This window comes from Sceloporus occidentalis, unplaced genomic scaffold, assembly GCF_023333645.1.
Source record: "Sceloporus occidentalis isolate IW3139 unplaced genomic scaffold, rSceOcc1.0.p SCAF_383, whole genome shotgun sequence".
NCBI lineage: Eukaryota > Metazoa > Chordata > Lepidosauria > Squamata > Phrynosomatidae > Sceloporus > Sceloporus occidentalis.
Genome location: NW_028317363.1, coordinates 248019 through 264341, shown reverse-complemented (window position 1 = coordinate 264341; position 16323 = coordinate 248019). Strand labels below are relative to the sequence as shown.

Sequence of the window (16323 nt, the reverse complement as noted above, 5' to 3'; positions counted from 1 at the left end):
TTGTATATTTCACCCGTCACTTCTACTAATTAACAACCAACTGGGGCTGAAAACACAACGAAGGTATTTGAGAAATGCCACAATGGCCAGTTTAATGCGACCCACTCGATGAAATAGGACGCCATATGCAAAATATGACAGCCTGGACTCCCCACTGACAGCAGAAGCCGGCATTGCCGGCTTTCTGCTGTCCGATCTCATGTAACAGCTTTCGGAATGAAAGCCGGTAAGCTGTTACACTGTAAACTGCGCCATTTCAAACACGCGATCGGGCATTTCCTTCCGGGTTGCGTCACTGCTGACGTAACCCGGAAGGTCATCGGAGGACAGGATGCCCTCTGATGAGGCACAGAGACGCTGCGATCTCTATGCAGGTCTGTGAGGGCCTGCATAGAGATCACAGTGTGATCGGTGCAGGGGGATCGCGGGGAGGGGAGTGAGAAACCATGTCTCTCACTCCCCCTCCCATCCTGTAACAGAAAAGCTGGAAAAAAAAAGTTAATTCATTAAAAAAATATTAAATAAATCATTAAAATAATAATATAAATAATACTAAAAAAAATTATAATGTGAGCTGCGGTGTCATTGTGACATCACTGGCATGTTCAGGAGGCCCCTAAGAGGACCTCTAAACATTTCTGTGTTAAAAAAATATATAAAAAATACAAAAAAAATGTCAAAAAATTTAAATAAAAAAAAAAATTACAAAAAAATATATAAAAAAAAAGATAATAAAAAAATATTAAAAAACCTTACTTCCCATTGCCCTAGCATAACATCTAGCCAGTATAACCCTCCTGCCCCCGTTCACAACCCCCAAACCCGTTAAGCCATAGGCATAAAAAGTATACAAAATTGTACACCTAATAGTATGCTCCCTGGTGCTGGGAAAGTCTGGAAAATCTATATAAATTAGGTATTTCTGAAATCAGGACAGCTGAATTGATAAACTTGGAGGGGATTTTCCATCACTTTACCTAATTTTGTGAGGATTCAGAGGGAAAATGTAAAAAAAAAATTAGTTTTTTTTTCTAATTTTCTCTAGTTTTTACTAAATTTCTCATTCTAAATTTTCAGCTAATCATCCAACTATGGTATCAAAAGAAAGCTCAATCTCTCCTTGAAAAAAACTATATATAGTTTATATGGGTACACTATTCAGAGGAAAGGAGAATAATCGCTAAACCGACATACCCCAAAAATGGCAAAATTGCTCCGGGCTTTGAGGTACCAAAAACCCCTGGGATTGAAGGGGTTAAAGGATTTAATGTTATCGTTAGTGGTGGACGTTGTTAGTTTTAATATTATTGTCATTTTTGATTCTCCCCATATTACAAGAGCGCTACGGAATCTACTTGTGCTCTATTGATAAAATGTAGCGTAATAATGAGAGGTCCCTTTAGGAATCATAGAATCCGCCCGTTGCGAGGAAAGATCCTATACAGGCGTTGGAACTGTAGGTAAGATAAGAGAGATCGGGGCTGATAACACTTCATTTATGTCATCATCTGTCAACTCTAAAAGCCCCCAGCAAAATCATGTCAATTATCACCTTTCTCCTTAACAGTCAGTCATCCATGACATGTTAACCAGACGGGCAACAAGGATGTAAAGGTGCTGGGAATAACTCTTTTGTACATTAACACCATTTTCTTATACTTAATGAGTTTTTCTTTTATATCTAAAAAGTGTAGAATCATGATTAGAAATCTATAGCCTAAGAAATAAAAAGGATGTGAACTGAATTAACACCTAGAACCATTCAAGGTGCCTCCAGAAGTCCATGTATGACAGGTTTCCAAACAAGAAGAGGTCTTATATACATTTGTTAGATACATGTTATGTTAGGCACTGAAGGTAGAACAATTCCTATAAAACCAGGATACAGATTATCAGGATGGTAGGAATTGAAGTAAAAAACATCAGAAAAGGGCATAATTACTCCAAACTATTTTTATATAATCTGCTTTAATTGTTTCCTTGAAATATGCATGTTTTTCATATTCTAATGGTATGGTCCAGGGGAGGTCAGCAATGTTCAGGTCCACACAGAAATAAAGCAATAAATACCATATTGTCAAAGAAGGGTATAGTTCCTTTAGATTAACATCCACGGTAGAGAAATCTCGAAAGCTCATGCGACACTCAACCTTGTTCTTCCGTGAGTATCGTCACCCTTCAAACCCATCAAGCCGCTGAAAACAAAAGCTGTTCCTCCTAAATCTCAGATGTTTGCTTTGGGACAACCTTGGAACGGACCCAGCCTTCTTCCTTCCTGAGAACCTTGTCTCTGAGACCGTTTTAGCTTCCAGCCCAACATATAAAGCACCGTTTCCGAATATGACCCGATGTCACAACAGCTCATTCTCTTCCCCGAGCAAAGCCCACGTTTGTTAAACACGCCGGTCCACAGGGGCCATATAATATCTTACTCATTCGAAACAACTGTCTCAGATAAAGGAAAGAACTTTCTTTTTTTCAGTCTCAACGCGCTTTACATTTTATGAATTGACGTATTCGTCCGATGGTCCTCTTTAAAGGTCTAGTTAGCTTGAGCCATAAAAAAAAACGTAACAAACTTAATATTCACGGTCTCTCTTTGGGATTTCTTTTAAAGCTTAAAATTGTATTGGAACTCGCTTAAAATATACAAAGAACGGACAGATCGGTTCATTCATCTACGCAATGAAAAACTCTAGGTTTCGGGGGATAAGAAAAGAAAAGTCTATGTTGTACAATATTTTGGTTTAAAAAAACGAAAGTTTAAAGTTGCTCAATCTGAAATATGGAACACGTCTTCGGAGAAGAACCACAAAAAGTCTTTGTATCGAATGTAAGGTGCGTCCAAAGATCTAGACAAGGACACTATATTTAGAGGCATGTGAAAAGGTCCGCTTATATGTCTTCCACGAAGTCATACAATTGCTCGCATCATAGAGGGGACGGCGAATTCCCCAACACTTGTGAATTCTTATCCGTTCTGTCAAGTCGCCGAAGTTCATTGTAAGCGTCCGCGGTTTTGTTTTGAAGGAATGCGAGCACGAAAGTGTTTTTTTGGAGGATTCTTGAAGAATGTTGGGGAATGGTTGCCAATAACCGTACATGTGTTTCCTGGCAATTTGTTTTTCAGGAGGGAAGTTTGGGCGATCGGGGAGACGATAGGACCAAAGCAGACAATCGCAAACTGAATTCTGATTATCACACCAGTCAAAGTCCGCCATTAATAATATAACAATGTGTTCTGCTATCAAACGAATGCCATTGTGCCGCGGTGATAACGCCGATTTGGAAAAAAGTTTAAAGGTCACCGCGTGGTGTGAAATAATAAAGCGTTCACGTTGAATTTAACCAGTCGGTTCCGTGAATACACAACTCTCATAACACACAGCCAGTGCTGGCTTCCCGAGCGTTATGGGAATTTGAATCCAATGCAGATGCAATGTGTACAGTTTTTGTTGCTTTTGTATGTGTGATGTTTTTTTTTTGTGTGTGTTTTTTGGGGGCGTATTTCTACATTTATAACATTTTTTTGGGTCACATCGAGCCTTTCTGGCGGTGGGGGGTTCAAGCGCCATCTGCTTTTTTTGGGGGGGGGGGGGAGTTGGGTTTCTCACCTGGTCTGGATAAGCCTGGTGTTTTTGAGTGTTCTAAGAAATGGGTAAATCTAATTTTTAGATGTTCCAGTCTGGATTATAACTGCCCAGTTTAGTTTCGTTCTTCCGATAAAAGAAAAACTTCTCGAAAATAAGTTAATCTTCTCGTCAAGTGGCCGGAACGACCGGCTGCCTATATGAAGAAATACATAAAACACCCTTTTCCCAAATCTTGAGCGTGGTTCCCCGTGCAGTCTCATGCTTGCCTGAACAGATACGCTTGCTAAATGCCCACCTAAGCATCTATTGTCTATTATTTTCTGCAGGGAACATAACACGCGCCGAGTGCGCACAGGGGAGACGCGAGAACAAACAATCTGTGGGTGTTACGGAAGTCGTGTCACAAAGTGGAACTCGGCCAGCAGTTCAGCGTAAGTTTGTGCCGTTCCAGGCGTGACCTTGGATTGCAGGAGGTGAACGCGCCATGTAGTATAACGGTGCCAAGTCTCTGTTTAAAAAATCTTGATAACTATTGACATAATACTAATAAAAATAATAACTAATACTAAGATTTTGCATCTTATTCCCCCAATTACTGTTTCTATGAAACCAGGTTCAAGAATAAATTATGCTTTTTGGGGTAAACGTTCTCATTCTAGTATATGAGATGGGTAGCTCTCTGAATCCGTTTGTGTTGATGAACAGACCCCCGGTCAAACATTAGCCCCCAACTAATGGGAACAGAATGAAGGGGTTAAACCATAAGAGAATGAACGTACGATTGACCCTCCCCCCACCCTGTGCCTGGGGGCATTATTAGGGGGGTTAAGTAAAAAAGTTGCCTTTCCCTTTTTGTATATCTGGTGTCCTGTGGAGTGGAGAGGGTTAAATTCCCTGGTTTAAACTAAATACATGAAACACAATCAAATTACCCTGCCTACCCTGAACACATCGAAATCCTCAAGGTACGGAGGATAGTTTGAGTTACCCTTGAAAGTCAAAGGGTGATATAATTGCAGGATTGGAGAATCGGGGCAAGAGGATGTCACCAGAAGAGCCGCCATCTTGGCAGAAGTTTGTGCCAGGCTATGTCTGTGGAGATGCGGACGATGATAGAAGAGAAAAGATAAAAGAAGAGACAGGATGAACGAGAGAGGACGGAAGATAAAGATCAAGAAGACATGGAAGCAGAAGTGGTCGGCGGAAGTGGTGAGCAGAGAAGGTAGAGGAACTTGTAGAGAGGGTCAGAGAGAGTGAACGAGAATGAGAGTGTGAGAGAGAAAGTTAGAGTGAATGATCCCGATAAAAAAAAAGTCCCCCTCGATTTTTGTTCGAAAATGGGCAGTCGCCCGAAAACGAATGGGCCCAAAAAGGACTGAAAAATAGGTTTGAATCATTTTTGCCCCATCTGCCCGTCTACTGGACACCAATAACGAGGCACCTGTGTAGTAGTAAAGTATTGAGTCCCCAATACTTATGCCTTAGATCGGTGTGTTTTGGATGGTATTTGCTGAATTCGCGCTAAATTCTTGCTTTTTTTGTGTTCGATTTCTCAGGCCTCCCTTTTTTAGGGCAATATCACTCGCCTGTGCAGGTAAAACTTATTTTTCAATTACGTCTTTTTTTAATACCCTTTTTGTTCCAAAGACTCCTTCCACAGTCTCCTAATCCCTTCTAAGCAACAAGGTAAACCCGTGAGTGAAACTTAAAGCCACGGAACTGATTGTTAAAAAACGTGTGCGTTATTAATCTGTCTCTCGATCCATCATCTGTTTGCAACATGGTATTTCCTTACTTATAGCTTCTTAATGCTATTCTGTTTCTAGAAGTCCACCTGTCTTTAGCAGGAGGGGGGGTCTCCAAGGTTTACGAGGCAGCTGCTCCAAGAAGCCGCAGTGCATTCGGAGACCTAGCGGTCCAGAGTTAACCAAATAGCCACAAACCAGGGGCCTGATCTGCAAAGCTGTGCGCCTTCCATTAGAGTTGTCAGAGTCCTTTTGCCTTTACGGGCGTGATTCAGCACTAAAGCAATAAAAAAGGGACTAAAAATAAAATACACTCTCGACATCCCTCTTTTTACTAATAATCTTCTTGCCCTGCAAGCAACATTATATTTATTCACATTGCCTTGTATATAGAATATTATTATACGTATTATTATTGTATATTTTATATGTCAGGGGCCGTGGCCGATGAACTATTAGATAATATTATGTTGGATTATTTAGTGTTACTCTTTCGACCCGTGCATCCCTTATTGTGCCAATACGTTCCCTTGGTGTTCCTGGAGTTATGAAAGCCTCTGGCAGGGCTCACACTCACTTCCGGCGTGTTGAAACACCTTCCTCAGACTCACATCCTGGGTAATTGGCGCGCATTGCACTAGATATCACTATTGCCCCAGAGGCACAAACACCCACGATGATCTCAGCCAAAGTAGTCATCGTAGCCACTCCGGAATGTCACCGGGCAACATGTGAGGGAAATACAAGTGAGTTTAAGCCACGCTGAACAGTAGACAGTGCAAAATGGGGGCTTAAAGGAATAAATTGCAAGCCTTTTTTTTAATGGGGCATCAACAAACAGTTTATCACCCCCTTCCCTTACCATTCCCACCGCCATGTTTCTTCTTATGCTTTCATACCCACCATCAGGGCTTTTGGTGGACTAGCATAAACCCAAGCTCCATGTCCTCGTAGAACTTAAACAATTCTATGCCGACCATACACAAAAACCATACCAAACATACCCTACACATATATTGTATAGGTGTTTCACGCATACCCTTACACATTTATATGCCATACTTGCAACTTCCCTAATAGACCTGGGGCTTTACCCCAACAAACATTTTAACTACCATCACCCCACCACCGTCAACGATGTAACCTGTTGGATTTGGAAAGCTAACGGCTACGCCGGCCATAGATTTATTCTAGACATTCCTGTGATATGTGAAGAGCTATAGGTAGACAAGATCATTATAACAAGTTACAGGAATTTATTCACAAGTTAAGGGTTTTTTTCTGCTTGCCCGTCCTTGTTGTTGTTGGTTTCAACCTTAAAACTTGGACGGATTTCTCAAATCCCAATGAGGCCTTGTCACGAGATTCATGCATGCGCCAAAAAGGCGATGTTCAATACTGGCTTCTTCTATAGGCTGGCAGCTGAAGATATATGAAGACCTTTTATGAAAGGGCCGATTAATACAAAGATCGCTTCAGCTGTTTACGTAATTGTCTTTAGTATTGCCTGGACTGGAAATACCCCTAGTTAACTGTATTTTCTTTGGAAGGAGGATATCATAATTAAATTGAAACGTACAAAATACATAAAAAAAATAGAGACCTTGAAACTGTATTCATCAGTGGTAGAAATTTGGAAGAAAGTGTGGCTTTCACAGGCCCAGGACGCGGGAACTAATCACCCTGTTAGACTATCGGGCTGCCTGCAGGTCCACCGGCCCGGAAACACTATGAAGGACTGTGCAGAGTGGACAAGAAACAAAAAAGAGAAAAGAGAGGAGGAAAAAAAGAGAGAGGAGACTTCCCAAAGGTTTCCCAGCCTGTGGACTCATATGGTCACCATACCAGAACAAAGAGAAAGACAGGAGAGAGCCAAGAGAGCCAGACCGAAGAGAGACAAGAGAGGAAAGAGAGAGAGATCGAAGAGAAAGACCGATGAGAAAAACAGAAGAGAGAGAGAGCGAGAGAGAGAGAGACGAGACGAGACGAGACAAGGAAGGGATAGAAGATGAGAAGATAAAGGATAGGGCAGAAAGAGGATGGGAGAGAATAAAAAAAGATAGTATAAAGAAAAGAAGAGAAAAATTAGGAACAAAAATTGAAAAAGCTTCATTTTTAAATAAACTTTTTTCTAAATTGAAATCCCACATGCACCCCGCAGAAGGAAGTCTTAATTGGACTGACCTCGAACACTTAAAATTGGGGAAATCTGTCAGCATTATTTAGCTCAAATTGTTCACCACTATACAACCGGTTACACAAAAAATAAACATAGAGAGACAAAAAAAGAGAGGAATGGAGTGACCCGACCGCTAGACCTAGAGGGTTACCAAGGACAAACGAGGAGTTTTACGTTTTAGTCATCTGAAGTTCACGCGAGGTTGGGTAAAAGAACAAACCGGATTGACAACGTACTAGGGATACAAAACTCGCTGATAATATCTTTGCTTCTGGACCCGGTGTATTTTTAAAATTTACAGAACTTACCTTTTAGCCCCATTTTTCTTTTTTCTTTCTTTTTTAACTATTTATTCAAGATAAGAGAAACAGCAATGAACGTACAATATCAAATTCCACATCAAATGTACAATGCTTGAGTTTGTTTTCTTAAATATCTGCAATAAACACAATGGGGGTAAAAAATCTAAAACCCGCAGTTGCTCCCTTAAGCGTCATAACCATTAAATGTCTGAACAGCATGTAAAGTACCTGCATACGTTTTAGTTGGGGGAATACATTTACCTGGAATGCAATCGTTTGATGATCAGCCGAACGTCATGGGACCCTGGGATGTTTCGGGCTCGGATAGTTTGTTTCCGTTTGTGACATATTCATGCTGTTTCTCCAAGGGTTTGGTTGACAGCGTTACACTTATCCAGTGTTTGACTTCTTTCGTGTCTCTTGACATCTGGTAATTCTGAATCCATCAGTTAAAAACAATGACTATTTGGGGACGTAGGGCCACACATACGGGTGGTTATGTATGAACAGTAATAGCACCACTCTTCAAACTGCATAATATTAACATAGCAGCCAACAGAACTGCTGACGGGACCAGTCTATTAGCCGATACAGTCATGTGCCCTACGGACTACGCATCGCCCAAGGCTCCTTCTCATTAGAGGAAGCATCTGGTGCTGACCTTGCATGATGCAGAGTGAAAGCAGCACGATTAGATTTTGTATTAATATAATCCAATAGTCCTTTTGTTCTAAGCAATTTCCTTAAAGTTCATTTAAGAAGCAGAAGCCGGACCTGCCTATTTTACTCTTAAATTTGACCGGATCAAAAGCCAAATACAAGAGGACTCCAGTATCCCGACGCGCCATTACGAAGGCTTTAACCCTTTATCCCAGCCTTTTGAAATAAACCGCAGAGTATATTTTTGTTGGTGACCTCGTATTAGCCGATTAACCAGACTGTACTCCATTGACCCCTAAATATCCTTCATCACATCCAACATCTACAGATTCTCTGCTACTAGAGCTTTATTACGACGCGGTCCTCTAATTCTTGGCCGAATAGTAAGCATGAAACTGGGGCAGATTTTACAGCTCCATTAGCAGAAGAGTGTGACCATTGGCCAACGTTCTAAGTCTGGAACTCTACATGAGAATGCATTGAGCTTCCCACGTTTACCAGTTTGCCGTTCTATGACAGTTTAATAAAGCAGGGGCTTGAAAAACAATGAAATGAGCTATAATAAATATATTTGTGTTCACTGGGGAGGATCCTCTTTTTAAGGAGGGGGGGTGCGCTCCTAAGTGGATAACTGAATCTGTAGATTAGAAAAAGCTGCAAGCAATGGAAAATTCCCCTGATATTTGCACTTAAAGAAGATGAATGTGAATGTGGGATATATAAATCCGTGTGATTATCCGACTGGATTTGGAAGATCCAAATCCCTTTGACCTCTATGCTTTGCAGAGATGACCTTATGTTTTAGCGGCGAATATATTTTGGGAAAGTGACAATTTGGATAGAATGTATTTCAAGGTCAATATAATATACCGTATTGGCTCGAATATAGGCCGCACTTTTCCCCCCCCACTTTAAGTCTTTATTCGGGGTCTAGCGCCCGACGCCCAGGACATGCAGTCCCGGGCGCCGGACAGGCAGCGGGGTTAGGATACAGATCCCCCCGCAGCGGTGCAGGGGACCTGCATCCTACTCTCCGATACGCTGAGACAGCCTCCCCTGCCAGCACTTCCCACGGGGGCGGTGCCGGCACAGGAGGTTGTCTAAGCACATCGTGCAGATGTCCCGGCAGCGGAGGTTAGCAACTTCCGGTGCCGGCACATCCGCAAGACATCCGGGAGTCTGCTCTGGTAAGTCGGGGGGGGGGGGGCAGAGTGGCAGCATATCGCGGGGGGGGGGGGGACAGTGGCAGCATATCTCGGGGGGGGGGGGAGACAGAGTGGCAGCATGTTTTTTTAAAGAAAAAAAAAACCTTTTAGGGTGCGGCCTATATACGAGGGCGGCCTATATCCGAGCCAATACGGTACTTAAAGTTAAAAAAAAAATAATAAAATAAATAAAATCAATAAAAGCTATATTATATGTAATATAAAAGAAATAAAAATATAATAGAGATAAAATTCATATATCGACAATAATTCTAAACATAAATCTCAGCCCCAGTTTAAATTTGTTATGTTTTCTATATTCTAACTCCCAGAATGTTTTGAGCCAACTTTAAAACGTGCAGTATAAAAAAAAAAATAATAATAAAGGTATTCAATAAACAAAAAGGGAACTTAACATTGTTATAAAATGCTTTAATAAATAGTTTTTTCTGAAACATTTTAAGAACGTGTCAAACAAAATGCACTAAACAGAAGATCCTGCCAAGCAATTCATGTATAAAATAATTAGTTTCAAGCGTTCATGTTCATTGGCCGAAGGATATATTTATATTTTTTATATATTTTTTTTCTTCACTGGTTTGCAAAAGGTGTTATATTGACCAGAAAAAAAATAAAAAAAAAATAATCCGCTGAAATTAATAAAGCTTAAAAAAAAAATATGGGGTGGGGCCCAAAAAATGTAATTCATAATTATGAATAACCATTTGAGGTCAGGTAATTCATACTTTTTCGATGGATAATATTTTAGTTGAGAAGAAAAAATTAAAATAAAAAACAGAGAAAAAGAAAATATTGTTCCCTTCATCAGGCCATTAGTTTAAGCAAAAAGTACAATGTAATACCACATGTAATTAGCATGACCACAAGGAAACGCAAAGTCCCCCTATGATGTTCGGCTAGGTGTAAAAACGTATGCTCTCAAACATCCAGAACAAAAAGAAAAAAAAGGAGCGATAAACATCTCTATATAATATTTACATATAACTGTTCAGTGTCACAAGGTATGCACTAATGACCAACAGACTAACATTGATTATATTAACATCCCTTACTAAATGTGGACATTAAAAAAAACTATTATATATATTTAATATATATTTTAAATATATATAAACTTTAGGTGGGAGCTAGATTTTTATTTTAGACATAAAATCTCCCTTCTGTAACATAAATTAAAAAGGAATGGCATGTCAAAAAACAAAACAAACAAAAAAAACTCAAAATTTTGTAAGTTAATAAATCAAATATACAGAGCAATTCATTTAATTATATACATATTTACACAAAAAAAAAAATGTTTCACAATTAGAAAATAAACAGTGTTTCTATGAGGAGGCCCTTTACATGTCTGCTTAGGATTCCAAGCAGAAAAGGTAGTCTTTGACAGTTGCTATAGCAAAGTTTAATCTCAAGGCACTTGTCACATACATCAATACTGCAGTCCTAAAATAAAACCACACAAAAACAAAAAAACAAACAAAAAAAAAAACTAAAAAATTAAAATAAAATAAAAAATAAAAAAAGGCCACATTTTTAAGCCACAGTTTAAAGTTCTGGGACACGACGTAAGGCAAATTTGCAAAACATATATAAACAAATCTAGGAAGAGATGGGTATAACACACATTAACCCCCTATTTCCCTAAGATATTTATCACAGTTCCCCTGGAAGAAAGGGGTTGTCAAAAATTAAAAATAAAAAAAAAATAAAAAAAAATCATTTTCCTCAGCCAGGAGGCTTTTACATCCCACAATTAAATTACAAACCAATACGAAAAAGTAAAATACATTCTGTAAACAAAATGCCGTCTTCTATATATTTAACTTTACATTGCAAATACAGATATAACTTTTTATTTCCTCTTGGCCTTTTGAAAGAGGGGGGTGTGTGGGCGGTCGTAAGCAAATTATAAAAATAGCAACTATCAAAGAGCTTCTTTGTTTTGTTATCGGTCTCAAATAATTTATAGAAAGGCAATGCAACAAATAGAAAATTATAACATTATATAAAGACATTAACTCCGTATTTTCAGCCCCGACGTGGTGTTTTTTGTTTTTTTTTCCTGCCGTTGAGAAAGGGTCTTCCTAGCTTGGCTACAAAACCAATCGTAGACCCCCTCGAGCAGCCGGAGGGCTAATGCATGGGAGATGAATTCTGTCTCCACTCCGCGGCCTAAGTGTAGGAATAGGGTCCTTTCCCCTGTGTACGGACACAGCTTTTGCTTCCTTCAGTGGGACGTATTCACATTTTTGACGCATCTGTTGTCGATTTTGTCGTGACTTGTCCGATGTGGTTTCTTTACGGGGGAACCTATGGAACAGTCAACATCCCCTTTCACTGGGACAGTTTTTGGGCAAGACAGAGAAGTGTATTTGTCTTCTACTTCCACCTCTCCGTCAAACTCATCCTCTCTCTCTTCTTCCTCAACATCGTGAGTTCTTTTCTGATTGAAAAGTAAGTTTTTGCATTCATACTGAATGTCTAGGTTGTTGTAAGGCAACCCAATCGGGTTCCTAATGGGATTTAAAGGCTCGAGTTGGTTGTTTGCGTTACTCTCTTCTTGGCCTCTTCTCTCGCGCTCTTTTCTCCTCTTCCGCATCCACCAGACACAGATTATTATGCAGGTCACCCAGACGATGCTAAAGACGGCACAGAGCACGGGGACGAGGTAATCTGCAAAACACAAGCCGACCCCAAAATAAATCACCAGGCAGACAGCTGTACTGCGGCATGGTTATACACGGCGATATACAACCTATATGCTATGGGGGAGGTCGGCAGAGATCCCAGCGGAATCGTCATAAACCCTAAAGTTTAGCTCTGGGTACCACAGATGAAACATAGCGATGTGCGTTGGAATTATAGTTTCGACGTTGGGTTCTGTCGGGAACTGGTTCGGCCCCCCCCCCAGATTAAGCAATATTTCCAGCTTTACACAATGTATTCTCTTTAAACACTGAAATCGCTATAGCAACAAAACAAAAAGGAAGAACACCAGAAATACTATTGTTAAAAATAACTGGTATGTTGCCTTTGGAATGGCCGGTGTTTGGGGCAGATGAGTCTTACCACGGCAAAACAAAAATGGACATTTAAGAAGCACCGGCCCCTACGCATGGGACAGGGGATAACATGCAAGGTCATCAGGGGAAGCCCCCCCCGCTTAATGAAGGGTGGGACGTAACACTTAAAACGTAGCGGGAAGACCGAAATAAATCAATACTAATAAATTTACCTGAATTGTTTTCTACAACCGCCGTTTCAACTTTGACCTCGGTGACAGCCAACATTACCGTACTGTTTTGCCGTTTGGTGATCGCATCGACGATGATGTTGGCAGCGTTCTGAATAAGACTGTTGTCGTGATCATCGGCTTGCGAGACGAACGCCTGAAAGGTGTAGCACATATTATAGTTACGCGTATATAGCATATTTATTATACATACATTACACAGGCATACGGCCGACACAGCCCAGAAGATCGAAATGCGTTCAACTTCTCTCCAATTACTGCTGTATAGAAAGCGTGCCTTAGAGGAGGATGCGAGGAGGCTCCAGTGCTTCTGGATACGGGAATAATATATACACCAAGCAAGCTTGTATTTTGCGGAATCGAAGGACACAGAGTTCCACCAATATCTAACTGGGATCGGTGGAGTTTACGCACAATTAAACAATGTTCAGCTACTTACTATAGCAACCTCGATAGCTTTTTCTGCTGAGTATGACGCGTCGCACAAAACTATCAGCGGCCTCTCCTTGGATACGGTGCGGATCGATGGCAAATATCTGATTTCCGAGCAAATGTTTTCAACTGTAGTTCCCTTTGACGAAAGGTTAAAGAAGTACAGGTCAGCACAAGAAAGAGGCGATTGATTCCACAGGCCCTTTAAATATTAACACACGTTAATGACCAACAGCATGGACAACAAACCACAAATACATCATTGTGCTCTGATAAAGCACACCAGGGTGTGTTATTCGGATAAAGGAACGGATTGGTTGGTCTACATTCTGGTTTTCCTTCGCTACAATTCCCATAATTCCCAATGGGGACACAACTGCTAAGTGCCACAGGGCGATAGGGGTTTAGCTGAGCTGGAGGCGAGAAGAAACATTTACGAAGGGCTAACCCATGCAAGAAGCAGAGCCAAATCTTTGAAGGATCGATCTCGGCAGGACTGGCCCATCATTGGTGGTGCCAGGGAGATGAAATGTAGCTACAAACGCGCCAATGAAACAGTCCATGCTCATAACAGGAGTTTGGTCCATTCTCACCTGGGGCACTTTGTCGCCGTTAAAAATTAAGGTTATCCGCGCGCAGTTATTGTCCAGGTATCCGGAGTTGGGCAGGCATTTCAGGGCCTTGGGAGAGTTATCCGGAGCATTACATTCTCCCCATTCGCTGCACGGCGGCTGAAAGCACTTCGCCGCGGACATTCTGGGTTCGCAGGACTGGCCGGGGGGGCACTGGTCGCCGTCACGTTGGTTTCCCAGCAGGCAAGGCCTCCGACCGCACCAAGTCTGCAAAAAAAAAAGCGAAAGAAAAAAAAAAGTCTATGAATGGCGAAACACCATAAATCATAAAAGTGCTAAACATAGATTATGTTTTTTATGATAATAAGATGACAGACAGTATTCTGGAGACAGGGAATCTCATTTTACTAAGCGACGGCAGAAGGGATTTACCTTCGTACAATCAGCGACACCATCCAGGCACTGGCAGCTATTGCACTCGTCGTCCCATTTGCTTCCATGCGGGAAAAGCATCCCTCTGAGCCAGCAGGACCTTCCGAACCCGATCACTTCAATAAAAAGACAGGAAATGAAAACTACCCTATAAACAGCAGAATTTCATTAATACAAAGATCCAAGCATTGAGGGAGTTGGTGTATCAGTTAAATATCTTCGTAAATGAATATTATATATATATATATATATATATATAATGTGTTTTTAATGGTTCTGTTTTTTTTACATATTATTATAATTACATCCCAAAGTACACCTGTCTATCTAACTGGTTATTTTTGATCTACTACAATGCTTCCAAATCAGGAATCGACACTTGGTTTAGCGGCGTCTCGTTGGTTTACGGTTCCGCAGAAGTCACGGCAGAATTCTAGATTAGATAGTATGTCGGCTTCGCTGGTTTCATAAAAACTCTTCTCATAGAAGTATAGAAATGCACCTTCTTGGCATCGTGATCCAGCTCTTCCAGAAGGACAGATGCACCGGTATCCGTTTATTTCATCCACACAAGTGGCGCCATATGCGCATGGGGAGGACTGACAATCATCGATATCTGCCAAAGAAGAACAAGGAATAATTAAAAAAAATCTCAGAATTTCATTACATGTTTTTACCAAGAAAAACGAGCGGGAGGCAGAATTTTACAGCACGAGGTCCCGAGCACAATCGAAGCACTTAATAGCTGTTTAAAACCTAAACTATTTGAACATCTCTGCGATGCCCCATATATCACGTAATATACACATCTCACTGGGTGCGCAAGTTCAGAGAGTTTAAAATAATAAACATTTGAGGTTTCAGGGCTGGCACTGGATAATTCAGGGCACGGTGCGCCGTATTGAATAAAACCATTGCCAAATTCGCATTCCTGAACTAAATAAATGAGGTCACCGATCGACAGAACAATGCACCCGTCACACGGGGAAGCTGTGAAGATATATGGACAGGTCTAAGGGAACCATAACGCGGAATGACTTACTGATTCGACAGTCCGGCCCGGCAAATCCCGGCGCGCACTCACAGCGAAACCAGTTCACCCCATCGACACAGATACCTCCATTGTAACTGTCAAGAAACATAAATATTATAAGTTTTAAGTTTTTTTTTTAAGCTACATCCAGGGCATAAAACGCACTCCAGCGACGGCTAAAAGCCGTAAGCACACAGACAACCGCATGACCGTAAACCGAGAAAGACCCCCAAATTTATCATTCAGGGTCTCGTTATGAAAATAAAGAACCAACACTTACCAGGGATAGGGATTGCAGTCATTGGTATCTGTAACAGACAAAAAAAGTCAGGTTAAAGCAAAGCGGCTGTCATCGTGTCTCATTCTCTTATCACATTATCCGTTAAATACTAATAAGAGCCCCGCACTCCGCTCCGCCGGTAAATCCGACGGGCAGGCAGTTAATGCCTTAACGCAGAAGTGTGGTTGTCCAAGCAGAAGCTGTTAAAGGCCAGCGTGAGACGGAAGAAGCTTCTGCTGGCAAGCCTTAAGCACACACACAAAATATTTACACGCAATTTAATTTCATTTTTTTATGTCCTCCGGCTACTTCCCATCCCAAATGAGTCAAACGAGTTGGCGGAGAAATGAAAGGATAGAACACGTTCAGGAGACGCACCCAATATCCTAAAGGAATAAAAAGAGCGAGAGCGAGAGAGACGTGAAGGCTTACTCTGTGTGCAGGTCCGGCCCTCCCAGCCTTCTTTGCACATGCAAGAAAAGGAATCCGCGCTGCCTACGCACGTCCCTCCGTTCGAGCAGGGGTTGGGAAGACAGCTGCTGTTCTTCGCTGGATACAGATAAAAAAACAAAACAAAAAACAAAAACGGATCAAGCCTTGAAAAGCAACTTTTACT

The 16323-nt window shown here is 41.1% G+C and overlaps 1 protein-coding gene across 1 annotated transcript in view; it reads right to left on the bottom strand.

Moving 5' to 3' along the window:
- Positions 1–11932: 11932 nt before the first annotated feature.
- Positions 11933–16323, bottom strand: part of LOC149273365 (protein jagged-2-like) — a 42286-nt gene continuing 37895 nt past the window's right edge. Inside the window, exons 18-26 of the mRNA XM_089506403.1 lie at positions 16140–16256; positions 15708–15735; positions 15437–15522; positions 14897–15010; positions 14395–14510; positions 13984–14229; positions 13398–13529; positions 12941–13094; positions 11933–12378 (exon numbers count right to left, since the gene is read on the bottom strand). Coding sequence (XP_089362529.1) covers positions 11933–12378; positions 12941–13094; positions 13398–13529; positions 13984–14229; positions 14395–14510; positions 14897–15010; positions 15437–15522; positions 15708–15735; positions 16140–16256 — 1439 coding nt within the window. The remainder of the gene's footprint in view (positions 12379–12940; positions 13095–13397; positions 13530–13983; positions 14230–14394; positions 14511–14896; positions 15011–15436; positions 15523–15707; positions 15736–16139; positions 16257–16323) is intronic.